This window comes from Dipodomys merriami, unplaced genomic scaffold, assembly GCF_024711535.1.
Source record: "Dipodomys merriami isolate MVZ:Mamm:240054 unplaced genomic scaffold, mDipMer1.0.p SCAF_49, whole genome shotgun sequence".
Classification (NCBI taxonomy): domain Eukaryota; kingdom Metazoa; phylum Chordata; class Mammalia; order Rodentia; family Heteromyidae; genus Dipodomys; species Dipodomys merriami.
Genome location: NW_027206057.1, coordinates 6,560,502 through 6,588,399, shown reverse-complemented (window position 1 = coordinate 6,588,399; position 27,898 = coordinate 6,560,502). Strand labels below are relative to the sequence as shown.

Below are 27,898 nucleotides of genomic sequence, written 5' to 3'. Positions count from 1 at the left end.
TTTTATTTTTATTATTTTAAAGGTTATATACAGAGGGGTTAAAGTTACATAAGTCATGTAAAGAGTACATGTCTCTTTGGATAATGACACCTCTTTTTCTGGACAATGTCATTCCTTTATATGTTTTTTAAAGAAAAGTTGCTGACCCCCAGGTTTAATATATGCACCTCAAATATATAGCTATAGATAGATAGATATAGCTATATAGACACTTCAATATTATTTTATAGGCCTCAAGTCTCATGCTTTGTTTAAATATATGAGCATGTGGTTTACTCCAAACCCACCATCTGATGTGCCGTACCATTCTCAAGACAAGAACATATTTGCTCCACATTTTGTTGGTATCCTCTTTTAACACAACCATATGTCACTGATATTCTCTTTTACCATAAAGTCTTTTATGTGAACTAAGCTAATTTTCCAAATTCATATTTTTTTCTCCAAGTATTTTTCCAAAAACCTTAAGTATTGAATGTTGTCTTGTAGCATATAATCTACCTTGGTTGTCTATTGGTATTTAAAATGTGCTTGGATGCTATACATTTTGTATTTCATTATCAAGAGGCCCCAAAGTATAGCTAAAACATTTAATTGAAGTATTAGATAAATAATGTTAAAGATTGATTAAAAATATAGTTGAGATAAGGTCCTTGGTTGGGCATAGGTATTTTTGTAAACAAATGACCAAGATCCTCATATAGCCCAAATCTTTGAAAAGATCAAGTTCCTTGGAGGAAACAGATACATTAGCAGAAAACAGATATAAGGAAAACCACAATGAATGATTACATTAATCATTCTTTTTCATTAGAGCTATTATCTGAATTTCATTATTCTTTATCTGAAATTAAGATTCTCTAAAAATCCTCTTATATTGAACCTCAATTAAAACAAATTTCCATTTGCTCTTCATTCCCAAAGGGATCTGACTTTAACTTAAAAATTTAGAGGAGTACTGCGTTGCTAACATACACAACCCCCAGTAACATCATGCTAACCCAAGCTTCTGTTATCTACTTAATGAACTATAGCCATTATTTTTAGGATCATAATTTGATTTATAATGGGTACGAATTTATAGGACAAAGAATAATGTTATAAAGTGGTATTTGCTTGGGAATCCAATACTTTTCCCCTTGACTCCCTTTTTTTTTTTTATAATCTATTTAATCTGTTCTTCTTATCTTTTAAAATAAAACACTTCTTGCCAAAAGTCTTTATTTGTTTCATTACAATTCCCATTATTTTCTTATATTATTCCCAAGAAGCATAAAATATGAGATCAATAATGAATACATTTCAGAGCTGAGAGGCTAAAATATATTAGGTTATTGAGTAAATGTTCACAGTGCTTTATATTCACAAGGTATTTTTTCATCTTTATGAAAGAGTTTAGCTTTCTTTACAAGCAGACTAACACATAACCCAAGAAATTACATTTTGGGGGACCTAATTTTAATTGTGAATAATAGCTCAAACAGAATTAAATTCTGGACTGCAAGGCTAAGTTTATATTGCCTTTCATTTTGCAGCATTGGAAACTGAACTGGTGAAAAAGGGTAATCAGGTTGAAAATCCTTATTTTGTTTTTGATGATCTACTCTGTTTCCAAGGAAACAGCCACAGAGTTGGTGGCATTATATTTTCTTGTTTTCTTTTAAAGCTTTGAAGCATCAAGGAAAAGGCAAGGTTTTATGATTGCAACTACAGAACCTGACTTAATTTCAAATAAATTGAAGACAAATATTTGTTGAATGCCTATTAAATATAAGGCATTAGGAAACATAACTAACAAATCTGAGAAAGCTAAATAATTTGAGTGGGATGTATATTAGTTTTTAAGAACCAATCTGTTGTCTATGTTTTTAAGAAAAGGAAGAAATAAAACTGATTTTAAAACCTATAATAGAACATTAAGACTAGTATAATTTAATAAAATTAATTATAAGCAATAACTAGATTTTCATACCAAACATTAAGATTTTTATTTTTCTTGTGCATCAAATCTAGTTGATACAATGGTGGCTACCCTGTGTTGAGAAGATAGTTGTTGCCTCCCATAAATAAATTTTTTTTAAAAACCAAAGGAAGGCCGGGCTCTGGTGGCTCACGCCTGTAATCCTAGCTACTCAGGAGGCTGAGATCTGAGGATCACAGTCAAAGCCAGCCCTGGCAGGAAAGACTGTGAGACTCCTCGCTCCAATAAACCACCAGAAAACCGGAAGTGGCGCTGTAGCTCAAGTGGTAGAACGCTCGCCTTGAGCTGAAGAGCTGAGGGACAGCGCCCAGGCCCAGAGTTCAAGCCCCACGACCGACAAAAAAACAAAACAAAACAAAGGAAGCTTACCCTAAGAGCTTTTCTGAAAAATTGATATTTGACCAATCTACTAAGTATTTCAGTTGACTGGTCATTGTTAACTGATTATACTCTGGTCTATTCTCATCTTGTGTAAGTTTGCATTGTTTAAAAAACTTTAATTCATTTAAGATGTAAGTTAAAAACTTTCAGAAATCATTTGTCCAGATACCCCCCAGTAGATGAATGGATCAATAACATGTGATAGCTATCTATCTATCTATCTAAAATGGAATTCTATGCTTCCATCAGAAAGAATGACATCACCCCATTTGTAAGGAAATGGAGACTTGGAAAAAAAAATCATATTAAGTAAGCCAGACCCAAAGAAACATAGGCTCCATGGTTTCCTTCATTTGAAATAATATATGTCTAGGATTGTCCTAGCAGAGGATCACAAAAGCTCAATATGTATGTACATATTACCATAAGAGATTACGCTAAGTGAAATGAGCTCCAAGATATGGAAACATGAGGTTTTTCTTTGTTTGTTTTTGTTTTTGTTTTGTTGGTCGTGGGGCTTGAACTCTGGGCTTGGGCACTATCCCTCAGCTCTTCAGCTCAAGGCTAGCACTCTACTGCTTGAGCCACAGCACTACTTCTGGTTTTCTAGTGGTTAATTTTGAGATAAGAGTCTCACAGACTTTCCTGCCCTGGCTGGCTTTGAACCATGATCCTCAAATCTCAGTCTCCTGAGTAGCTAGGATTATAGGCATGAGCCACCGGCACCCCACTGTTGTTTTTAATGTACTGTGTGAAGGTTTTTTTTCCCTTTAGTCTCCCTCCCTCACCACCCTCTCCCCCCTTTTATCCCCTGTTGTCATTTCTTTTGATTTTAGTGCCCTGTGTCTTGCATATATTTTTATCTCATTTGGGGAAGTTCGGAAGAGGAATGACAAAATAGTGAGACAAAGGACAAAGTGGGAACCAATGCAACAGTGATACTCACAGGACAATATGTTGGAAATGAACTTTACAACTTTGAGGGGGGGAAGAGCTAGGGGAGAGGCAAAGTGGGAGAAAAAATGGGGGGGTAACAATGTTTGACAAGAAATGTACTCATTACCTTACTTATGTAACTGTAACACTTCTGTACTGTTACCTTGACACAAACATTTTTTAAGAAATAATTTGTCAAATACCTTCATTTTACATAGGAGAAAATCAAGGACTAGAGAATTAAAGACACTTTGCCCAAATCACACTTGGATGGCAGAACTGTATTTCTTACACCTCCATTGAGGTTTCGATTTACTTATATTTCAGTTTTACCCAAAGCTGAAGAACTCATCTCTAAGAAACAGTTTAAGAACATGTTTCTTAATAGCCATATTTAAGTTTGGAGGGAACTATGAATCTGTTGCTTTTCATAAAGTTTCAGAGGCAAACAGTATGTGCAACCTGATTTAAAAAAAAAAAAAACTCTTAGTACCTTGAGCTGTGGGAAATTCACCTCTTCACCTCTTCTTCCAACCATAGCTATCTATTCATCTATTAACTTATTCACCTAGTAAGTAATTCAGTAGGCACTCCTTAAGTCCTGATTATAACATTGTGTATATGATTTATTCTTTTCTGGAATCCCATTTTCTCTAAACAGTTAAATGTTTACTCTTTGTACTTCAGTAGTCGTCATTAGATGTGAATGAGGCCTATTAAATACTTGCCACACTGTAGTTATATTTTGTATCTATTGTTAGGCCATCAGTCTTTGATGATGACTATATTGTCTTATTCATATCTTCTCTAGTGCCTATTACAGAGTTTGGAACAAATGGGCAATTAAATGGTTTGTATATGTTTGTATGTATGTATACATACATACCTAACCTCTATTTTTCATTTTTTTTTTTTGAGGTCCAGTCATGGGGCCTGAACTCGGCCTGGGCTCTGTCTCTCAGCTCTTCAGCTCAAGGCTAGCATTCTACCACTTGAGCCACAGCGCCACTTCCGGCTTTTTTCTTTTTGCTTATGTGGTGCTGAGGAATCTAACCCAGGGCCTCATGCATGCAAGGCAAGCACTCTACCACTGAGCCACCTTCCCAGCCCCTATTTTTCATATTTTATTTCTTGAGAGAGGTTCAGCAAAGCAAGAAATCTACATTAGCTGAGAAGACCTAGGAAACTAGGAGATGCCACATGCACATTGCTGACAAGGACCTCACTGTTGATCATCTCGTTGAATACAAATAATTTCTCAGAACAGTAGTTCCCAAACTTGCACACTCTTTGAGTATTGATTGCCTCCCTTCTTATTTCCTGTGGACTTTATTCCTAACACCAAGATTAAGATCATCCCTTAACAGCATCCTCACCTAAGTCTCCAGTTCAGTATTATCTTCTTTCTTGGGTTTCTAAAAGAAATATATGTTGTCCTTATCCTCTTCAATGAAGGTTGCCCATCACTAGCTCCTGTGAATCTACTCCAGTGTACTTTGGTGTATTATTACCTTCCTACAGATGAGTTTGAAAAAGATCGAGAATAAAAGAGGAGGGTGGATAGACTTTCCTTATAGCTTGCATTTTCTTGTATATGTGTATGTATGAATGTATCTGTATGTATGCAGCTTAATTTGCCTTCTTTCCTCTCTTCACTACTCAATTAAAATAGACATGGCCTTCCCCTTGAGATCCTCATGTCCCAGTCTCCCAGGGGCTATGGTTAGAGGCATCTGCTACCACATGAGTTAAAATAAAATTACTGAAATGGCTTTTCTTTTAGAATTTAAAATTTAGACAAGGAGTACCAGTTAGTACTCTCAAAGAATTAGATGAATGAAACTTATTTCTCCACATCTTTATGTACCTCTTTTAAACACCTAGAAAGTCCGTTTTTTCTTTTCTTTTCTTTTCTTTTTTTTTTTTGGCGTCCGATTGTGGGGCCTGAACTCTGGGCCTGGGCGCTGTCCCTCAGCTCTTCAGCTCAAGGCTAGCGCTCTACCACTTGAGCCACAGCGCCACTTCCGGCTTTTTTCTTTTTGCTTATGTGGTGCTGAGGAATCTAACCCAGGGCCTCAGGCATGCAAGGCAAGCATTCTACCACTGAGCCACCTTCCCAGCCCTAGTTTTTTCTTTTATTACACTTCTTAACTTTATAAAAAGAGGAGCTTCTTTAAGTTTCACACAGAAATGAACAAGTATTAAATCTTTGTAGCCTGTGATGATTAAACACAAATACGCAAAAATTAGCTTCCTCAGTGCCTGTGGCTTACACCTGTAACCCTAGCTAGGCAGGAGGATGAATTTGAGGATAGAGGTTCAAAGTCAGCCCAGGCAGGAAAGTCCACAAGACTATTATCACCAATTAACTAGCAAAAACCTGGAGTGAAGCTGTGACTCAGATGGCAGAACACCAGCCTGAGGGATAGCACGCAAGCAGCAGTACTGGCAGCATACAATGAATGTAGTTTGGAGATATATATATATTCCAGGGTTTAAGATGTTGGCCTAGAGTTCAAGCCCCACGGCCGACCAAAAAAAAAAAAAAAAAAAAAAATGTTGGCCTACATTTAAATTCTCACTTGGTATTAAATGAATTCTAAGCTTTAAGTCTTCCATTAGGATGTTTCTACAAAGCTTGATTTTAGATTCTGAGATCTATTCATGGTTGGACTTTATATTCTTTGATTGCCTCCTGAAAATATCCAACTAAAATTATCTCTACACAGAAAATACCTTTTCACCAAAATAGCCTTTTCTCTCATCTTCCTGTTCTTATTTCTTTATTTGGCACTGCAATTCTTCTAGTCAGCAGGGCTGGGAATGTGAAATCACTTCTGAATATTGCTTTTTCTGTTTTAACAATGATCTGTTTGGTCAATAGCCCTACAGATGTCTTTTGCTTTGTCCCATATTTTTCTATTTGTAGAGTTATCTCTGCAGATGCTATTACTGTTCTACCCTTACTGAAAATACAACATTAACATATTTTAAGGTTGTTACATTATATCAATTTGGGGTCTGATAAAAGCATGAAACAGAACATATAAAAACAGATATAACTTTTGAAAATAAATCAGTTTTTTCTTTTCTTTTTTATTGTTTTAACTTTAAATATATATAATTTTTTCTTCCTACCATCCTTTTGAGTTAGTACTTTGTATTTCTTAGACTGCTACTACAAGAAATGTAGGTTTATCATCTTTTGTTATTTCTTTGGATTATCTTTATTCTCTTAAGTTAAAAAAATCTTAAGGGCTGGGAAGGTGACTCAGTGATAGAGCACTTGCCTTGCATGCATGAGTCCCTGGGTTCGATTCCTCAACACCACATAAGCAAAAAGAAAAAAGCCGGAAGTGGCGCTGTGCCACAAGTGGTAGAGCGCTAGCCTTGAGCTGAAGAGCTGGGGGACAGTGCCCAGGCCCAGAGTTCAGGCCCCACGACTGGACCCTCCCCCCCAAAAAATCTTAAATCTCAGCAACAGTTTCTCATAAGTACTTTTTGTTTTATCCTATAATATAAAAAGAACAACTCCCAAGCAACAAGGTCATTATTTTATTTCTTTATTTGTTTTGTAACATACAAAGGGTTACAATTACATAAGTCAGGTAATAAGTACATTTCTTTTTGAACAGTGTCACCTTTTATCTTGTTTTCTCCCAGTTTTTCCCTTCTCAACGCCCCCCCCATAAGTTGTATAGTTCATTTTCAATATAGTCTCTAGTATCACTGCTGCATTTTTTCACCCTTTGTCCCACCATTTCTGTGTTCCCCCTTACCCTACCTCAGACAGACAAACTTACATGAAAGACAAAAGGTTCAGAAATCAAAAACATCAATGAAGGAGGAAAAAACCCCACAAAAACAAAAACATAAAGCAAAATAACAAAAAAAAAACCCTCTTGTTTCCATTTCTTGGAGTTTGCTTCAGTAAACATTATTTTGTATGGTCCTATGCACATAGCTATTGAGCCTTTGTGATCCTCTCCTAAGAATATCCTCCTTTTCTCACTATGTGAATGCTTAGAGTCCTATTTGTCATGTCCAAGTGTATTTTTTGTCTTTTACCATCCATTGTGTTCACTTATAGATTTATAGGCACATTTTAATTACTACAAATGAGGGAAATGGTGAACCTATGTTTTTAGGGGTCTGGCTACTTTGATATATTTTTTCCAAGTCTTTCCATTTTCCTTATGAATGGGGAAATTATCATTTTTTTTTCTGATGGAAGCATGGAATTCCATTGTTTATTTATACCCCATTTTCTTGATCCATTCACCCACTGGGGGCATCTGGGTTGATTCTATATCTTGAGTATGGCGAATAATGCTGCAATAAACTCTGTTGTGCTGGTATCTTTAGTGTGTTCTTGTTTGTGGTTAACTGGATAAATGCCCAGGAGTAGAATTGCTAGGTTATAGGGAAACTATGTTTTGTCTGTTGAGGCATTCCCTTTTGGTCACATCTCTGCCAGCATCTGTTATTGTTAGTTTTCTTGATAATGGCCATTCTAACTGGGATGAGGTAGAATCTCAGTGTTGTTTTCATTTGCACTTCTTTTTCTTTTTTTGGTGGGTCATGGGGCTTGAACTCTGGGCCTGTGCACTGCCCCACAGCTCTTCAGCTCAAGATGAGTGCTCTACCACTTGAACCACAGCACCACTTCCAGTTTTCTTGTGGTTTATTGACGATAAGAGTCTGACAACTTTCCTGTTTGGGCTGGTTCTGAACTGCAGTCCTCAGATCAGCCTCATGAGTAGCGAGGGTTACAGGCATGAGCCTCCAGTGCCTGACTTAATTTGCATTTCTTTTATGGCCAGAGATAGCGAACATTTCTTCATGTGTCTATTGCCCATTCTTACTTCTTCTTAGAAGTCTCTTTTAAGTCTTTGGCCCATTTATTAATTGGGTTGTTGTTTCTTTGAGGGTTTGTTTTTTTGGGGGTAGTTTTTTGAGCTCTAAATATATTTCAGATATGAGTCACCATAACAAGGTATTTTTATCATTTATAATAAACTTTAAAAGTTATTTGTAGTTTCTTTTTTCTTTGGAATGTATCTCAACAATGTACAATGTGCTATATTCTAAAATCATTTGAGATGAGCTAGGTTTTTAGGGAGTGTGGCTTAGTTATTAATTTCAAATAGTTATATTATTCATTGTTCCAGTTTCTAGATTACAGAATTGATTTTAAATTATTTTACTTTTTGACTAGTTATTATATTATTAAGTCAACTTTTTAAAAATCTATAAGAACTATTGTTCTGCTTCCTTCACCCCATTCTCTCTATATCCTAAAATATTTAATTTATTATATCCTTTCATTTATTATATCCTGTGTTACACAGGAAGACCCAAAAGACAGGATATATATGTATTCGTCTGTACCCTGTTTGGAAACAGGGTATCTGGAAATCTTTCCGTATTGCTTGACCAAACTATTTTTAATTCCATATATGCTGTTTTTTTAAATAACAGAGTAACATAAGCTCCTTCTTTCCTCATATACGTTCACCTTGATTAAATCCATATCTTCCATTGGGCAGACTGAGACCTGGGGATCCCAGTTGAAAGCCAGCCCAGGCAGGAAGGTCCATGAGACTCTTTTCTCCAGTTAACCAGCAAAAAAGCACACACACACACACACACACACACACACAAATCCACATCTTACTGATGGCCTTGATTGGAGACCCTATTGCGAAGGACCAGCTTGGCCGGAGCCCTGGGACTGATGGGACAGGGATCTCGGGATAGGTGGGCAAAGGAGTCGGCGAAGTGACAAAGAGACACAGACTCAAAAGAGTTGCATCTGAGTGCATCTTTATTGAGGAGAATTAACATTTTTATACAGTGTGTGATTGTGACATAGATTCTTTGTTTATTTAAGCACTTAATCAATTTTTTTAAAGGCAGAGCATTGATGAATTACATGAAAATTAATGACTATCCCACCAACTGTTTAAGCTAAGTGGTGCGAAACAAGTCTAGCATATTGTTTAATAGAATGCGTCATCTATTCAGCCTTTTTATGTTTAATAATTAACAAACCTAAGACAGGGCTGTACTTACATTATACTTTTTAATTTTATTTTTATCCAACTATTTTCATCTTTATAAGCTCCTGTATAAGGAAATGGTTCTTGGTTGGTTCAGGAAATATGTTGCTAACTTTATATTTTGTGTGAAAACACCATCTATTCCCTATAACGTAAGTTGGACTAAACTTAATCATAACTGTTGGGAGAATCTTTCTTTTTCTTTTATAATCAGAGGTCCCTTCTTTTTTAGAACTCTCTGAACTACTGGGATAACTCTTTTTAACTTAGTTTAATTCATTGATTTTGTCTGTTGGACATATCTGGAAATTTTAAGTCTCTATATTTACTATGCGTGAGCTGCAAAACCGCTTGTGAAGTTGTAGGAGTTTCTGGAGGCAGCGTCACATCAGATGATAGATTGATTGGGGCATTGCCCACATTTAATCTTTGGCCTTAGTCTTTATTACTTAGAGAAGCCGTCTCTATTGGACTGGAAAAAATACAACATGCTCTGTTCGTGGATCAATAAAAAAATAGCCAAAACAAGAATAAAGGCAACGAATGTACAGCCAAGAAGAATATAGTAAGAATAAAGGTAGAGGCTATAAAGGTGCAGCCAAGTATATGGGAAGCCTTGAACCAACACCCCCTTCCTGAGGGCATGCTTCCTTGAAGCTCTTTGTCCAACGCGATCTCTCACGCAGACTCCACAGAATGTGGCGTGGCACCCACTGGTCACAGAAAGATGTCCACTCAGCTGGAGATACCAAGAACCACTGGAAGTACAGAAACTTAAGCGTTTGATCTTGTTTCTCTGGCCAGAGACTATTCATAGAACTTGCAGTCCCTTATTCTGTTGTCAATGTCAAATCAGAAGCCATCTATCCACCACAGGCAGCTTTATGGAAGTGCTCTGCCCACCTGCACTGGCATCTCTTTGCTGAACCCAGCTAAGGACTCCTTGCAGACACTTCATGGCTGCTTTGCCTGCTGTAATCTCTGCTCCTTTCCAAACGCTTGCTTCGGCAGCTTCCCCTCCATTGTGCCTCTCGGACTGGGTTCCCATGGTGGTTGGATACTGAGCTGCTTGTTAGAGGAGGAAACAAGAGTTGTTGTATACAATGGCAGGCCTGAACTGGCCTGGAGGCAGGACAGACATTCTCCCAGGTGGGACTTGTCAGAGCACAGGGCAGGCATCCTGCCACTGGGCCCTGGGTCACTGTGGTACGCAGCAGTCACACTGGAACTTCTCTTTCTCAGAGAACAACGGGTTAAGTCTGACCAGATTGTCTTTTTTAGGGAATCCAGTTCTCCACCAACTCCTGGTGGATGCCTAGGGCTTGAGTCTATGCCAGGCTCCACTCCTGTCCAGAACCTTTCATTCCAGAATTTTCAACCAAGTGTATGTGGCGTGGCACCCTATTATGTTCAGTACAAGACAGTCAACTCTGAATATTTCCTATTTTGGAAATGTTCAATCATCTATTACTTACAAATTAATTTCTGGCTGGGCACTCATGGCTCATACCTGTAATCCTAGCTACTCAGGAGGCTGAGATCTCAGGATAGTGATTCCAAACCAACCTCAGGCAGGAAAGTCTGTGAGACTGTTATCCTCAATTAACCACCAGGAAACTGGAAGTGGCTCTGTAGCTCAAAGTGGTAGAGTGCTGGCTTTGAGCAAAAGAGCTCAGGGACAGTTCCCAGGCCCTAGCTTAGGCCTGAAGGATTGACTCAGGCCCTATACCCCCAGGTCAAGCATAACACCATGTGCTTGTCCATAGGCAAGTAAGTCACTCCAACCTTGGTTTAGCTGAAAGCCCTCTCATCCAGGGTAAGCATTTTATTCTGGGCCTGGCCAAGGGTACCTTGGCCCCCAAAAGACCATAACCTATTTTCTATTTTCTGCTTCGTTGTTAAGATCCATATAAGGGTTGGGAAGTTGGCTCAGTGGTAGAATGCTTGCCTCACATGCATGAGGCCCTGGGTTCGATTCCTCAGCACCACATAAGCACAAAAAGCGAGAAATGGTGCTGTGGCTCAAGTGGTGGGGCACTAGCCTTGAGCTGAAGAGCTGAGGGACAGTACCCAGGCCCAGAGTTCAGGCCCCACGACCACCACCACCAACAACAAAAAGACCTATATAAGCCTGTCCCCAAATCCAGCCCCTTACAGAACCTCACCTGCGGGAAGGTCTGTGCCTCTCATGGGCAATAAACAGTCATAGCCTGTTGAGATTTGTGTCCCATCTATTGCCTTTCCATTTTCCATCTTCCTAACAAGGCCCATGCCTGACCAAAAAGAAAAATACCAATCTCCATTGTCTACCTTTGTCTACTGTAGTTTTCTCTCCAATTTGTTTTTCCAGTTCCATGTACACTATATCCCTGTTAATAGTATTTCATATGTGAATCCTGGTTGAAAAGGATCCTGTAGATCTTTGAGAGACCCTACCACCACTTTCCCAATACAGGTTGCTGAACTAAACTGATAAAGAGAGGAGATGTGATGTCACAATTAGCTAAAAAATAAAAGTTGTATTTGGAGTTCGAAGTGACCATCAGGAAGCTGTGTACTTTCTGAAATCCACATATGTCCTGACTTGTCAGTTTATTTTAGAATCCTGAGGTCTCTTTATGTCAAAAAACATTATGCATAAATTGGAAGATGAAAAAAAATGTGTGAGTAACATTATAAATTAAGTCTGGCCTTATGTTTTCCTCTAAAAAAAGAAAAACCCTTTTAAATTTAAGTTATTTTGTGTTTCTTTCAACCAAGAGAACCCTGACTAGAGTCAGGAGGAACCACTGAAGAGTTTTATGTTGGAAAAAAGAAATGTCTGAGAATTAAAAGGAAAAAAAACATAGGTTAATAGCATTTAAGGGATAAAAGGAAAAAAGAATGTTACATAGGATAGAATTGGAGAATCCAGAAACCCATTGAAAAAGGTGCTAGGAAAAGCAATGGAGGGCAGAATTTTGAAGAAGAAATGGGAAGATTGGGAAGATCTGGAGACTAGGAAGTGTGAGCTGGATTTGCTAATTAGGTCAGTGGTTACTTTTGCAAAAAGAGTTTCATTGGAGTTGGGTGGGGAGGAGAAAAAGTTACAGTCTGCTGAATCTGGAGTGGGAGGTAAGAAATTGTAAAAAAATTTAACTCTGGTATTAGAAGGTAATAGAAGGAAGGCTTTCTTAAAAAATTATTAAGACCTGGGCCTGTTTATATGCTTTGGGGAAAGAGCATACAGTGGAAAAGATGGATAGAAATCTTCACTTTATAGAACTAATTTCCCAAAGAAAGAGAGGAGGGGGAATAGAATAACACAACTAGAGGAGTTTGCTTCATGATGTCCTCAGAGGACAGCAAAATACCATTAAGATTACTTACCAATCATGTTAAGAGATATTAACTGAATTAGGGAGGAGATGATAAAGTAGAGAATGAGAAACTGAAACGCTCCGAGACCCAGGTCTTTTGTCCATTCCTCTGGTAGGCTTGCCTCTACCTAAAAATAAAAACAATATCTGTAAATATGAGGATAAGGTTATATACTAATAACCTAAAAGAAAAGAGGAAATAAATTCAGGGAGCTTGAGTACTGGCAATAGGCTTCCATAGTTCATAAGCCACAAGAAGAGAAAGCTCTGTCATGTTCAAGTTCAGTGTTCAAATAGCAGTTATCAGGTAGAATAGATCCTGGCTACTCAAAATGTAGTCCATTGACCAGCATCATTGGGATCACTGACATAATGTAGAATCTAAGACCCTCATTTCTATAGTTCTTGGATCCCAGAACTAATGAATCAGAACCTTGTAAACAGAATTTGCAAAGTTTAAGAAGCACTGTGATAAGAGCCAAACATGGTGCCCATGTGTAATCCCAGCCACAGGAAGGCTAAGGTAGGGAGATTCTCAGTTCAAGAACAAACTTGAGGCCAGTCTGGGATATATGGCAAAACTCTTCTTCATAAACAAATGAAGCCTTGTGATGAGGATAGGTTGATGGACTGTGGACTCAATCCTTTGTTATTCATCACTGTATTGCCTATGATATGCTTTGTTCAGTTTGTAATGTTACTACTACTCATACAGACTCAGTGGATTCCTCCTCCCCACTTAATCTGTAATTTAAGTCTTTCCCCACATGATTCATGATCTTTTGCACTAACTGGTAATTCTACCCACACTCCAGGAAGTCTCTCTTTTGTGGGCTCAACAATGTTAGAACTCTGTTATACATTCCTCTTTATCACATTTATCTCTAAACATTGTGCTCCTATCAAAACAGGTTCTTCATGATAATCCAGTTATGTTGTAATTCTACAACCATCTATCACCATCAACAGACTAGAAAGACATAACATTCCCAAGTGAATTTACCACCACATCAAGAACATGCAGAGTGCATCTAAAATACATTTTACTTAACAGTTACACTGGTTAATGTTACCCACAGCTCTCCCATCTGTTATCTTGGTCCTTCAAATTTATCCTTGGGCCTACCAAATTTATCTCCACATAAAAAGAACCCGCTTCTTCATTTCCCTCTTTTTTTTTCCTCCATCAATATTCCACATCTAGTAGCTGGCTGTATTGGATTAGACTTACCAATGTTTCTACATTGAGAGAAGGAACACTTTTCCTCTCCTTCCTAGTTTCTTACTGAGGATGTCAGGATGCTGTTCAAGATAAACAATAACGCTTCCTTTCAGTTTTAAAATTGATTTTATGTATCATAGCCAAACTTCCTCTGCATACAAGGTATATGAGAAAATCAGTCCAAATGAAATCGAATCCGTGTTAAGAACCATTCTAAGAATTCTGCAATCTCTCTCTCTCTCTCTCTCTCTCTCTCTCTCTCTCTCACACACACACACACACACACACACACACACACACACACACGCAGAGGGGTGTATGTTTCTCCTGGTAACATTCCAGTGTTTTGAAAGCTGCTACACAGAGCTTATGAACAGTTCTGAGCTTTTTTAAACCCTATGTGCAAAAACAAACCGAAATTCTTCAAAATGAATGGATGCACTTGGGACATCCCCTTAAGGAGTAGGAGGGGGGGTGGTGGCGCAGAACTACCTTTCTGGCGTTCTTGTGGAGCCAGTTCCCCCAGGAGGAGGGGGATTTGGGGAGCCCTGGGCAGCGTCGACCTGAGCACGCAGATACCTGTTGGCCAGTGCTGTGGGCTTTTCTGTTCATGCTTTCTGAAAGAATAGGCCTCTGGGGTTCGGGCTTTCAGCAGCGTGGGGCTGCTCCTGCTTCTTTTTTTAATGATCAGGTGCTTTAAAGCGCTGTTATCTACAAGGGCCGAAGCCGGGGGTCAGGGATGGGGCCAAGTATTCCTCCCCGCTAACTGGTCCTGAGCGGCGACTGTGCCCTGAGATTGCGGGGGGGGGGGGTTCCAAAATTGAGCGCGGGGGCTTTTCTTCAACTGTTGCGGGGAAAGGTGTTCGTGCGGTGCCAGGCTCGCTCACAGTCGCCGGCAGACGCGGGGCTCCCGCGCCCGCCCGGGTTAATTCGAAGACCGTCTCTCCCCCGCCCCCTTCCGCCCTTCCCCCTCCGGGCCTCCGGGGCTTCCCCCCCCCCCCCCCCCGCCTGCTTTCCCTCCAGCTGGCCTCCCTCCTTTCCCTCCTCCTTTTCCCTCTCCTCGCCCACTCCCGTTTCCTCTCGATCCTCCAGCCCGACCCTCCGCGCTTTTCCCTATCTTCAGATTCGCTCTCCCGCGGCCGACCCCGCCCTCCCCATCTTCCCGGGGCCTCCTTCCCTCCTCCCTCGGGAGCCGCGGCGGGCGGGCTGTGCGCAGGCGCACTGAGCAGCGGTCGCGCGGGCTGGCGGCTTCTGCGCAGGCGCGCGCTGCTCGGCTGGGCTCGGCTCGGCTGGGGCGCGGGCGGGTGGCGGCTTCTTGCTCGCGCGGTGTCTGGGCTCCGGGACCCCGCGCTCCTGGCGGCGGCGGCGGAGGCGACGGCGGCGGCAGCAGCACCGTCACCACCACCACCATGTTTCTTCATTCAGTCAACCTCGGGAACCTGGCCTTTTATGTCTTCATGATCTTTCTGGCCACCCTGGGGCTGTGGGATGTCTTCTTCGGCTTCGAGGAGAACAAGTGCAGTATGAGCTACATGTTTGAGTACCCCGAGTACCAGGTACGGCTCCTCCCTCGCCGGGCGCCCGAGACCAGGGTCGCCGGTGCGGGGCCCGCCCCCGCCGGGCTCTCCGCACCCCTCGGCCCGCCTCGCCTGCTTCCCCCGGCCCGGAGACCGCAGAGCCCCAGGGTGCCCCGCCTTCTCCCGGGCTTGGTGTCCCGGCTTCCCCGAGTGACAGCCCGCCCCGGGCCGCCCCGGTCCTCGCCGCGCCCGGGCGCCCGATCCCGGACACCGACGGGCCGGGGACCCGAGCGCCGGTCACCCCCGGGGAGGCCGTCCCCACGCTCCTCGGCGTGGTGGATCCCGTCCTCCCCGCCCTCGCGTCCTAACAGGTGCCCGCCCCTCCCCGCGCCCAGATTCTTCCCTTGGCGCCCGGGGATTTGCTCGTCGCGTTTCGTCTTTCGGGGCTGGGACCCGAGCTGTTGGGCAGGCTTGGGGCTTCCCCGGTGGGTGTCGGGGTGAAGGGCGGACCCGAGGGGGAACGAAGCCGAAGACCTGGGAGTTTTCTTCTGTGGAGAGGCTTGGTGGACCCACCTGTTCCGTAGGTGCTGGGTCGGGTTGGACCCGTGGCCTCCGGGATTTGCAATCCATTCGTAGAGGCTACTTTGTGGACTCCGGTGCTTGCAGTTTGAAGCGATCCGGGCCTCCTCGCCCTTCTCCTCCCATCCACTTAGAATGTTTTCAATTAATTGCTTCATCAGTTTGGCGCGGTAGAATCTAGAATTTCATTCATGTCTAGCTGTAAAAAGAGATGGTAACCGATGACACAACTGTCCAAGGAAATATCGCTGGGGAGATTCTTTTATTTCTAAATGGACCTCTCATTGACGGATTGCCTATTACAACTTCTATAAAATGCACGTGCAGATGATACCTGCTGGCCAAGGGTATCTTTTGTATACTGTTTAAACGGCAGCGCACATGTTTCTTTAGAGTCAAGGATGGAAATCAGCATTGCTTCCTGGGTACAGGTCATTCCGGAGGGAATCTGTTTGTGCTATTATTTACACTTAGAAACCGTGTAAGGTTTAAATTGCTGAAGAGTATCCTTATCTGTGGATACATTTTTGGAAAATGCAGATTTCATTCCTTTTGAAATCCTCACCTTCCGCCCCCCCACCCGCCCCCATCAGTGGTTATAGGGAAGTGGGAACATTGGATTTCATATGCTGTTGATGGAGAAAATTTTAACATTACAGTTTTTTTTTCATTTTTAAGCAAATTGCCTTGTTCTGGTTTATGTTTCTCAGAGTTAATTTAATAGATAAATGCATGGTCTTTAAAAACTAGAAATAGAGCTTATTATAATCCCCTTTCATTATTAGGAAACTCTCAATAGATGGAAGTAACACATTTTAGTTTTGTGTATTGCATGATTTGGTGAAAATAAAATCTCTTTGGAGCAATTCAGTACTAGCTCTCACTTATTTTTAGGTTGCCCACAATTATTGAAGCTATTTTAATATTCAGTAGTAGAAATTGCTTTCCTTAGTGTTGGGAACAAAGCATATGGAAGTCACAGATGCATTTCCTGCCTCATGAATTGACTGGAAAGCTAGAATTAGTGTAGCTTGTACAAAAGAGCTGTATTTTGCATAGTATGTATTTAGTTATTTTCATTCAAATCGCCTTTTGAGGGATTTACACTTCTGTTAATTTGTTAGTACAGTAATTATAGTGACAGAAGTTTTTCCATACTCATTTTTAGCAGGTTTTACTTTTTAAATTTAATTTTATTTTATTTGTGAACATACTGTACAGAGAGGTTACAATTACATGGGCAGGATAATGCGTACATTTCTTACCAAGCATTGCAGCCTCCTCCTTTGGTTTACCCTTCACATCCCTTCCCAGCCTCCCCCCTCCCCCCCAATCCCAATCCTTCTCCTTCCCTCCCCTCCACCCCCCCCCCCCCCACCGCCGTTGTAAAGCTCGTTTTGGACATGACAACTTGTACTTCTCATTGTTGCAACAGGTCCACCTGTATCCTTAAACAAGCAGGTTTTATTTTTATGATGTAGTGTTAATTCACTACAGTATTTTATACACCAGTTTTGTTTTGTTTTTTTGTTTTTTTTTGTTTTTTTTTTTTGGGTCCGGTTGTGGGTCCTGAACTCTGGGCTTGGGCGCTGTCCCTCAGCTCTTCAGCTCAAGGCTAACGCTCTCCCATTTGAGCCACAGCGCCACTTCCGGCTTTTTTCTTTTTGCTTATGTGGTGCTGAGGAATTGAATCCAGGGCCTCAGGCAGGCAAGGCAAGTGCTCTACCACTGAGCCACCTTCCCATCCCCCACACCAGTTATTTTTTTAACAGGCATTTATATTTGTAACTGTCATTTTACAAATACAATTGAAATTCATCTATAGAAATGAGCAATTTTTTAAATGTAGTGAGATTAAATAAATGAGATCATGCTGCTAAATGATTTTCATATGAATATATATTCCCTAGTGTCGATTATATATATATTTTTAAGTCAGATACAGGATGGTATCCAGTGCATGTCATGCTCTAGTCGTTGCGTTTTCTTCTCTTTGTTGATGCTTTCTTTTCTACTATTTGCATCTTGAGCCAGCCTGCAGGAGAAATGGAGAGGTAGTTGAAACACATATCATTTCTTCTTCTTTTTCTTTGAATAAAAATGTACAGGGAATTTAAATTCTTTAGAAGTAGGAATGTTGAATTTAAAACTGTTTAGGACTGGGGGCATGTCTCAAGTGGTAGAGCCCCTGTCTAGCAAGTGTAAAAAGCCTTGAATTCAAACCTCACTACCATCCAAAAAGAAAAAAAGAAATACCCTTAAAATTATTTCTATTCATCATCTACCTATGATTTTATTAGTCACTTCACTACTCAAAGTTAACTGGTCATTTCATAAGTCTTGAATCTACTGAGAAAAATACTAATCTTTAAAGTTTCTTGCCATCTTCAGACAGCAAGGCAAAACTTATTTGGCAGTCAATGGTTTTAAGTAAATTGTCGAATCTGAGGAGGAATATCTATGTTACTTTTGCTCATATAGTGATTTAGCTCTTTTCATATGTGGGAACTAATGGTTATCTGAAAGTAAATAGTGATACTGAATCTCTGAATCATGCTTTGTTACTAAATGTGATATTTATTTAGCACAAGTCATTTATTGAATTACTACCCTGTGCCAGGAATATCTGGAGTTCAAACTTGGAATTGGTGATAAATGAATCCTTGTGAATGGAGGTATAGTAACACTATATAATGTGAAGGTTATGATTTCAGTGTAAGACAATACCAACAAGCTCTTCATGGGAGAGAGAGCATTCATTAGTGTTGGGGATTCAAAGCCTTTACAGAAGATTTGTTGAATTTGGCCATCCAGCATGTATAATTCGAAAGCTGCAGAAATAAATAAAATATATGAGGGTAGGAATGTGCCAAGATACATTGCATTAGCAGTATTTGTAGTATATTTCTATTTACAAGAGAAAATAATCTAAAAACATATTTGCTCGTGTAGATGTAAAATATTTCTAGAAGCAGACACAAATTGATGATGATAATAATATTGGAACTGGATAACTAAAAGCCCCAATGCAGAAGAGATTGCGGTGTCTATTATTCTGAATATTTAGAATATATCAAAGATATATATTTTGCTAGCTTACTAATTTTACAACCTTTCCACATGTAATTTCAGGCAGTGAGATATTCCAATCAATCTCACCCCTATATTATGCTCGTGGTTTCTCAAAATACATTTTAAAATATAGTATTTGTAAATGATAAAGTAGGTAAAATAATTACTGATTAAATTAAAAATAATTAATAATTACTGATCTCTCTCAAGGCTTTATTACTTGAAAATTTTCAATTGTTCCCCCCACCCCACCCCCTGTGTGTGCACCTGTACATGCTGGTCCTGGGGCTTGAACTCTACCACTTGAGCCACAGCTCCACTTCCTGTTTTTTGATGGTAGATTGGAAATATGAGAATCACACATTTTCCTGCCCTGGCTGGCTTTGAAATGCAATCCTTAGATATCAGCCTTCTGAGTAGCTAGGATTACAGTCATGGCCACTAGTACCATTTCTTTCCTTCCTTTTAAAATCAAACTGGAGTTCCTAGAACTATTCGTAGGACTAGCATGAATAATAGACTGAGAGCCCTTTGTAAAAACTTTTAAATTATCTGCACTTATTTTCATAATTTTTTTCTTTCTGGTTAAATATGGTGATCAATTGTAGTTTTCATTCACAACTAAAAAATGTATATCATAAAATAAGATTCACACTTCCTTAAACCAGCATTTTTTCTAGCACTTGGGAGTTGTCTTTTGCTAGATATTTAGGTTAGATTTAAGAATGACAATCAAGGAAGAACAGAAATCAGGGGCAGGATATTATCATAGAGATAATATTTAAGGTAAAGGTAATTGATCTTTATTAAAGGTCTTGTTATTATGTTAAATAATACATAAAAATAACTGGTTTATATTGGGAATTAAGGTTCTGTGTTTCCTTTTGAATCCCATGACTTGTTTCCTCCTCCTCCTCCTCCTCTGTGCATGTGCACATATTTTATATCAGTCTGTCCAGTTACCTTTTTTGTATCTTCCTGCCACTCATTCCTAATTTGAACTCAGAAATGCAATTTTGCCACTTGCTTATAACTTCCACCACTTAACTTTTCTCTCTCCTCTCTTGCTTGTACTCTTTTTATTCCTACAGTTTTCCATCTGTATTCTTTAACAAATAAGGATACATTTATATTTTTTAAATGTTCTTTCTCACAAATTTTTTATTATAGACTGTCATGAAATATGTCATACTGTTTTGCTTCCTTTTTTAAATCTTTCTCTCTTTCCATATATATAATTTCCTTTTCTTCTGAGTTAATTTTCTTTTTCTTTCTTTTCTTTTGCCATTCCTGGGGGTTGAGCTCAGGGCCTAGGCACTGTCCCTGAGCTTCTTTTGCTCAAGACTAACACTCTACCACTTGAGCCATAGCACCACTTACAGCTTTTTCTTTGTATGTGGTACTGAGGAATCGAATCTAGAGCTTCATGCATGCTAGGCAAGCACTCTACCACTAAGCCACATTCAGCCCCTGCATTAATTTTCAACCAAGCTCAAAGTTTTTTTAGCTAGTGTACTAAAAAAAAAATGATCTAGTATGTATGTACTATTATTTCAAATTTGTATACTTATCTGGGAGTAGTTAAAAAACGATTGCATTGTTCTTATATTTTCTTTTTGTTTTATTTGAATCCAAAAAGTAAAAAAAATGAACTATTTTTATTTTCAATAGTATAGTGTGCATAATCAAGATTGGAACTAATAAAGCAAATACTAAAGTTAGTATTTATGTATTTCGAGTCTTTGAGAAGATAGCCAAGGATGCTATTCTGTCTGTATAGAAATGTCTGAGATAAAATTGGCAAAGGTTATTTATTGTAATGTTCTCAAAGGAATGTTCAAGAATATGCACAGATCAGAATTTTGTTTTTTAAATAATGAGGTTTTTCATCAGGCTTTAACACCATTTAATGTTTTTGAAGTTCATACAATACATTTTTTTTCATCAAGCACATTAAACAGATCGTTAATTTGTTGCTATTTCAATTTTTTTGTTTTTTTGGTCAGTCATGGGACTTGAACTCTGGCCCTGGACCCTGTCCCTCAGCTCTTCAGCTCAAGGCTAGCACTCTACCACTTGAGCTACAGCACCACTTCCGGGTTTCTGGTGGTTTATTGGAGCTAAAGAGTTTCATGGACTTTCCTGCCCGGGCTGGCTTTGAACCACAATCCTCAGATCCTCAGATCTCAGCTTCCTGAGTAGTTAGGATTACAGGCGTGAGCCACCGGTGCCCAGCTTCTATTTCAATTTTTTATCCAGTTCATTTTATTTTTAATGTTTACTATCCTTTAAAAAAGGGAGGTTTTTTTTTTTTTTTTTTTTTTTTTTTTTTTTTTTAAGGCAGACATATGTATCTGTAGTCCCAACACTTGGGAGGCTGAGGCAGGAGGATCATGAGATCAAGACCAGCCCAGCTACATAGTGAGACTCAGTCTTTGACATTAGGCCTGATTTTTGTTACATTTACAAAAATATGTGTAAACTACAAGGTAATTTTTGCTCAGTACTGTGAGTTGTAGACTAAGGCTTGCTCATCCACGAAAACTGAAACATGTTAATTCACTGGAATGTTCAGTGTAAAAATAGTGTATAAGTCTTGAACAGGTCATGGATGTGAGGTTCAGATTTTTCTGTTGAGCATGTTATAAGAAGCATATTAACTTGAGAGTTCAGAAAGCTGCATTAGAAAACAAACTTCCTTTTCTTTAAAGATGCAACAGTTGGAATATGTAGTTGGGCCTGAGTGAAAAGAAAGACATTACGTAGCAGTTTAAAATGGCAAAAAATTGATTTAAATAGTGGAAAGCTTTTATCCTTATTTAAATGATGTATAGATACTGATTTTAGATTAAGTGCATTTCCAAGTATATTAATATGTAACTTGCTGACATATATTAGTTATCCTTGTTGGGGGCGATCGTGAATAATTTATATGTGGTGGAATTGGAGGTGCACTCATTTAATGCTTAACTGAAGACAATGTGGTTCAAAAATTACATAATTCAAGAATAATTTCATTTATGAATAACCTGTAAGTAGAACTTGTTTTGTGCTTTAAGTGTGGCTTTATCATTAACAATAATTTCTTATTTTTAGCATACATTAATTGTATAAGGTAGATTTCATTGTAACATTAATGTATCTAGATCATTTTTTATAATGTACTACTTGAAAGTTGTTTATTTTAGAATTGCATACAGTGAGGCTGAATTGTTTTGATAAAACTGATTAAAATGTACCTACTTTATTTACTGTTTGTGCTATAGAAAATAGAACTTCCAAAGAAACTGGCAAAACGCTATCCAGCATATGAGTTATATCTTTATGGAGAAGGATCCTATGCTGAAGAACACAAAATTCTCCCTTTGACAGGAATTCCAGTTCTTTTTCTTCCTGGTAATGCTGGAAGTTACAAGCAAGGTAAGTATTAGAAGTGAAAATTTAAAGCTATAAAATTCAATTAAACACTTAGAATCCTATGCATACTCACTGAATCAAAGGAAGCTAGTGAAGTATATACTCCCTGTTAAGTACTGAGAGACCCAAGTATATGACACTTCCTCTAAGAGAAAGAGTGTGTCTGAAAAATTTCAGATTCAAAGTTTTAATCAGCCTTGTAGCTATGATTTACTTTTAAGAAGAGATCATTCTGGCTCTGCTGTGAAGAGATTGTGCTATTAAAGGGCAAGATTAGAAGCAAGAAAGATAACGTTATTAGTATGAACACATGCAAATCAAAATGAGATACCATCCTATACCTGCTAAGAGAGCTATAATAAGAAAAAAAAAAAAAAAAGCAAAAAACCCAGATAGTTAATTACAAGTACTAGGAAAGGTGTGGAGAAATTGGAGCCTCTATACATTGCTGGTGCGAATGTACATGGTTTAGCCATTTGGAAAACAGTTTGGTAGTTCTTCAGTATATAAATATAGTACTATCATCTAATCTAATAATTCTACTTCTGGGTATCCGCCCAAGAAAAAGTGAAAATAAACATTCACACAAAAATTTGCCATACATACGTTTACACTAGCATTATTTAGATTGTAAAAACTGAAAGGTAAGAATGAGTTGCTGATGTATGCTACAGCATTCATGAACCTTGAAACACCATGAAACATCGAATAATTGTATAGTATGGTCTTCTACATTATGTAATTGGTTCATTTATATGAAATGTTGAGAATAGATTAGTTCATAGAGATGTGTATTAGAGCATATAAAATAATTTGAGGAATTGGGGAATTAGAAGTGACTGTTCTGGGGCGGAGGGTTTTGTTTTTGAGGTAACTAAGAATGACTATTAGAATGCAGAGATAGTTGTACAATCCTCATAGAGGGAGTGAATGTACTAAAAACCATTGAGTTGCGTGTGTTACCTGGTGAGTTGTATAGTATGAATTATAATACAAATAGCATGTTGCTAAAAATGGGATAGCAAAGCAGAGGTGTTTTGTTTGCCAAAATGTTTACTGTTGATTTTTATGCCACTTAGATGTAATCAGTTCATAATCAGTTTTGTTAAAGGCAACAAAACAAAAAGAGTTGAGGCAGAGAGATCAGTTAGAAAGCTGTTAGAGAAGCTCAGGCAAGACATAATGGGGCTTAGATTAGAAAGAATGTGATGGAAGTGGTGAGAAGCCTCCCCTGGGAATGTATTTGGAAGAAGATAGATGGATTGGATGTCATATGTAAGAGAAAGAGACAAACCATGAATAAGTGTCTAAACCAAGTAAAAAGTTCTCATTCTTAAAATCCTCTGTAAGTGTGGCAAAATTCCTGTTTCTTATTCTTCAAGGAATTCTTCCTGTTTTAGCTATTACTATTTCTCTATTGAAGGAAAGCAAGTAAAGAATGACCTGTTGACTTTTTATTTAATTTATGTAGGGCATGCATACTGTGTATAAGTTATACATCTGCTAAGTTCATTTGTTCTAAATTGGTTGTATTAATAGGTGTCACCCTGGAATACGTTGCTTTTATTCATGGATTGATTTATTGATGGATTGATTGCTTGATCACAGTGCTAGGGGTTGAACCCAAGACTGTGACATTCTAGTCAAGTACTCTACCACAAAATTATTTATTAAGAGACTTTGAAGCAAAAATGAATGAAACTTTACTATAGTCTTTACTCTTTTTTCCTCTGCAGTTCGTTCTATTGGTTCTATCGCACTTAGGAAAGCAGAAGACATTGACTTCAAGTACCACTTTGACTTCTTTAGTGTGAACTTCAACGAAGAATTGGTGGCGTTGTATGGTGGAAGTCTTCAGAAACAGACTAAGTTTGTGCATGAATGCATTAAGACAATTCTCAAACTCTACAAGGTAAAGTCAATGGTACAGTCTGTCCACATCATCTAGAAACTTAACTGTATTTAAAATCGTAAATTTCTTTATATTGCAAGTTGAAAGTTTGGAGTTTTTGTTTCTTAGTTTGTTGTCTTGAACTCTGATGGTGTCATAATTTAAATTGTGTGTACAAGAAACCTTCCATGTGAATTTCAGGAAATAATTTTTTAAAATCTTTACATATAAATTATATATATATATATATATATATATATATATATATATATATATAAATTATATAATGCAGTTCCTAAAAACCATTAGTGAAAATTTTTGTTTCTAGCCATGACTAATTAAGTGGTAGTAGAAGCTACCTGCATAGATAAACAATTATAAAACAGTTGCTCAGAGCATCTGAGGTTTATAAAAACTAAACAGGTTTATCAAAACTAAACAGCCAGGAATGATCCCTCCTCTCTGAAAAGAGTGAGCTCCATGTTTGCCCTTGTCTTTTCTCAGGCAGCGTTTTCTATACCATAGGCAAGTAGGTGGAGATTGACAGAGCATGTTAATATTGCTGAACTGAAGAAGGTAGAGAACTGTAGTTTGGGACTACTGAAGTGCTTTTTGGGGACCAGAGTTATGAGAATGAAGGGAAAGAAGCAAAGAAAGGAGTTCTAAAAGTTTCCATTATTTCAGTCTTTGAATGTTGTACTGGATACACATAGAGTGAGAACCTAAAAGGCAGTATGACATACCAAGAATGAGTGGTAAAGTATGTTCACCTCAGGTAGAAAAAGCACGTGGGAGTCGAGTAGCAATGGCTCAATTCAGTAGGCTGAAATCTAAGGATCTTGGTTCAAAGCCAGCCTGGGCAGGACAGTCCCTGAGACTCTTATCTCTAATTATCCACCAAAAAGATGGAAGTGGAGCTGTGGCTCAAGTGGTAGAACCTTAACATTGAGCAAAAACATTCAGGGACAGTGCCCAGATCAAGCCTTAGAATTAGTACAAAAAACCAAAAACATGGGATATGTTTTCTGTAGAGAAATCTAAAAGAACAAACAGCTACACACAGTGGTACGTATCAGTAATACACTTGGAAGGTGGAAACAGAGGCATCATGAAGCTAGCCTAGACTGTATAACAAGACCCAAACTCAAAAAGCAAACAACAAATAAAACTGGTGAATACAAAATCATTCTGTGATATTGCTTTCCTAACAGTATCAGGGATGAAATACAACTAGAGTGAACTATCTTTTTCCTTTAAATACCTTTGTACAAGCCTGAGGGAAAATAACTGTTGGGGAGTTATATATAAGCTAAACTGAGAACTCAGAGGCTAGGTGGTTCTAGGAAACAGACATTCTGATTAGCTAGAGAGGAAGAACCTATCTAAAAACAGTAGGCATTCAATTGAAGCCCCGTAGCTCTAAAGTAATAGCTACTCTAGAACCCACCTGAACAGGGCTTACATATAGACCTCAAACATGTCACACAAAGCTATGTTACACATAAGATGAAAGTAGATGGGGCATCTCAGCAGAGACATAGAAACAACAAACCAAAAAGAAAATATAGAACTAAAGCAGTACATATCAAAAATAGAAAATTCATAAGCTAGACTTCAGCAGGAACAAACATCATTGGAGAAATAATTGGATTTGAATATAGGACAACAAAACAAAAACAACCTGTGCTTCTTGAGTCTGAAGCACAGGTGATTAAAAGGTGAGAAGATCAGAGACTCAGGAATCTGAACAGTAGGAAGAGTTTCGCGTGTATAATTGGAACCTCATAAGAAGAGAGAAGAAATTGGAAAGGAAAAAGTGATCAACGAATTAAACCTCTTTCCCCTCCCCAAGTTTTAAACTATAGACCCAAGAAGTCACTGAATATCAAGCAGAATAAACATAAGGAATCAACCTTGGTGTAATATAGTCTACTTGATAAGGTAATAAATCTAAGGTAAAAAAAAAAATCTTAAAAGCACCTAGATTAAATCTTCAATTTCAGAGAGGGATGATAAAAATTAACAAATGATTTATCACTTGAAATAATGAAGCCAAAACCAATAGAATAACATCTTAAAGATCCTGGAGGTAAGATTTACCTCTTAATCTAATATTGTATATACAGGAAAATGTCCTTCAGTGAGGGGCAAAATAAAGACTTTGTCAGAGAAGTACATACTGGTAATTTTGTTACTACCAGAAGGAAATAGGAAAATATAAAATTACCCTGAGAGGGAATAGCATAGTAATTGGTACAGATAGAACTCACCAGTGGATGTTAAAATTAGTGAGTGAAAGTTTGAAAATATACTTATCAACTGCAAAGGTGAATAATTTTACAGTGGAGATACCTGGCAGATGATAATCCTAACCAAAGTCAGCATTACTGCTAATAACACACACTGTTACCCTGAGCCTTCTTGACATGGTACATTGAGAAGGATGCTCCAGCTTTTCTGTGGCATCATTGCCAAAAGCATAGGACTTCATTTTAATCATGAGAAAACAAACCCAAGTTAGAGGCACACTGCAAAAAAACAAAGCTACTGGCCTATGCTCTTCAAAAGTCAGAATCCAAAAACAACAAAGACTGAAGAACTCAGAAGAAACTTAAGATGGAATAAGAATAAATTTGAGAAAAAGTTCATGAATGTAAAAACTAGTAAAATTTAAATTAGGTCTGCCCTGTAGTTAACATTTTTACACCAGTGGAAATGGCTATTTTTTCTTTTTAGGTTTTCTTCTTCATTGGAAATAGAAGCAAAGTCATTCTTTCTCCTTCCTTCCTTCCTTCCTGCTTGCCTGCCTGCCTGCCTGCCTTCCTTCCTTCCTCCTTCCTTCCTTCCTTCCTCCCTTCCTTCCTTCCTTCCTTCCTTCCTTCCTTCCTTCCTTCCTTCCTTCCTTCCTTCCTTCCTTCCTTCCTTCCTCCCTTCTTTCCTTCTTTCCTTCCTTCCTTCCTTCCTTCCTTCCTTCCTTCCTTCCTTCCTTCCTTCCTTCCTTCCTTCCTTCCTTCCTTCTTATTTTTGCTGGTCAAGGGGCTTGAACTCAGGGCCTAGGCAGTAATGAGCCTTTTGCTCAAGGCTAGTGCTCTACCACTTGAGCCACAGTTACAATTCTGCCTTTTTGATAGTTAATTAAAAAGATAAGAGTCTCGTGTACTCTTCCTGCCCTGGCTGGTTTCAAACCATGATTCTCAAATCCCAGCCTCCTAAGTAGCTAGGATTACAGATGTGAGCCACCAGCTCCCAGCTAAGAAGCAATTCTTTATAACAAAGATTTAAACAAAGGTTTAAGTTGTGGTGCTCAACTTAAACCCTGGTCCTTGTACCTGTTAGGCAAATATTCTACCACTGATGCGAATTATAAGGTTTATGGCCTAATTAAAAGAAAAATCCTTAAATAAGGATACAGGTTGACCCATTGTAACAATGAGATGTACAAGACACTATGTTGAAAATGAACTTTTGGGCTTGGGAAGGG

The 27,898-nt window shown here is 38.7% G+C and overlaps 1 protein-coding gene across 1 annotated transcript in view; it reads left to right on the top strand.

The window, feature by feature from the left end:
- Window positions 1–15,286: 15,286 nt before the first annotated feature.
- Pgap1 (post-GPI attachment to proteins inositol deacylase 1) overlaps window positions 15,287–27,898 on the top strand; it is an 87,962-nt gene continuing 75,350 nt past the window's right edge. Inside the window, exons 1-3 of the mRNA XM_069995711.1 lie at window positions 15,287–15,497; window positions 22,376–22,529; window positions 24,263–24,438. Coding sequence (XP_069851812.1) covers window positions 15,351–15,497; window positions 22,376–22,529; window positions 24,263–24,438 — 477 coding nt within the window. The 5' untranslated portion in view covers window positions 15,287–15,350. The remainder of the gene's footprint in view (window positions 15,498–22,375; window positions 22,530–24,262; window positions 24,439–27,898) is intronic.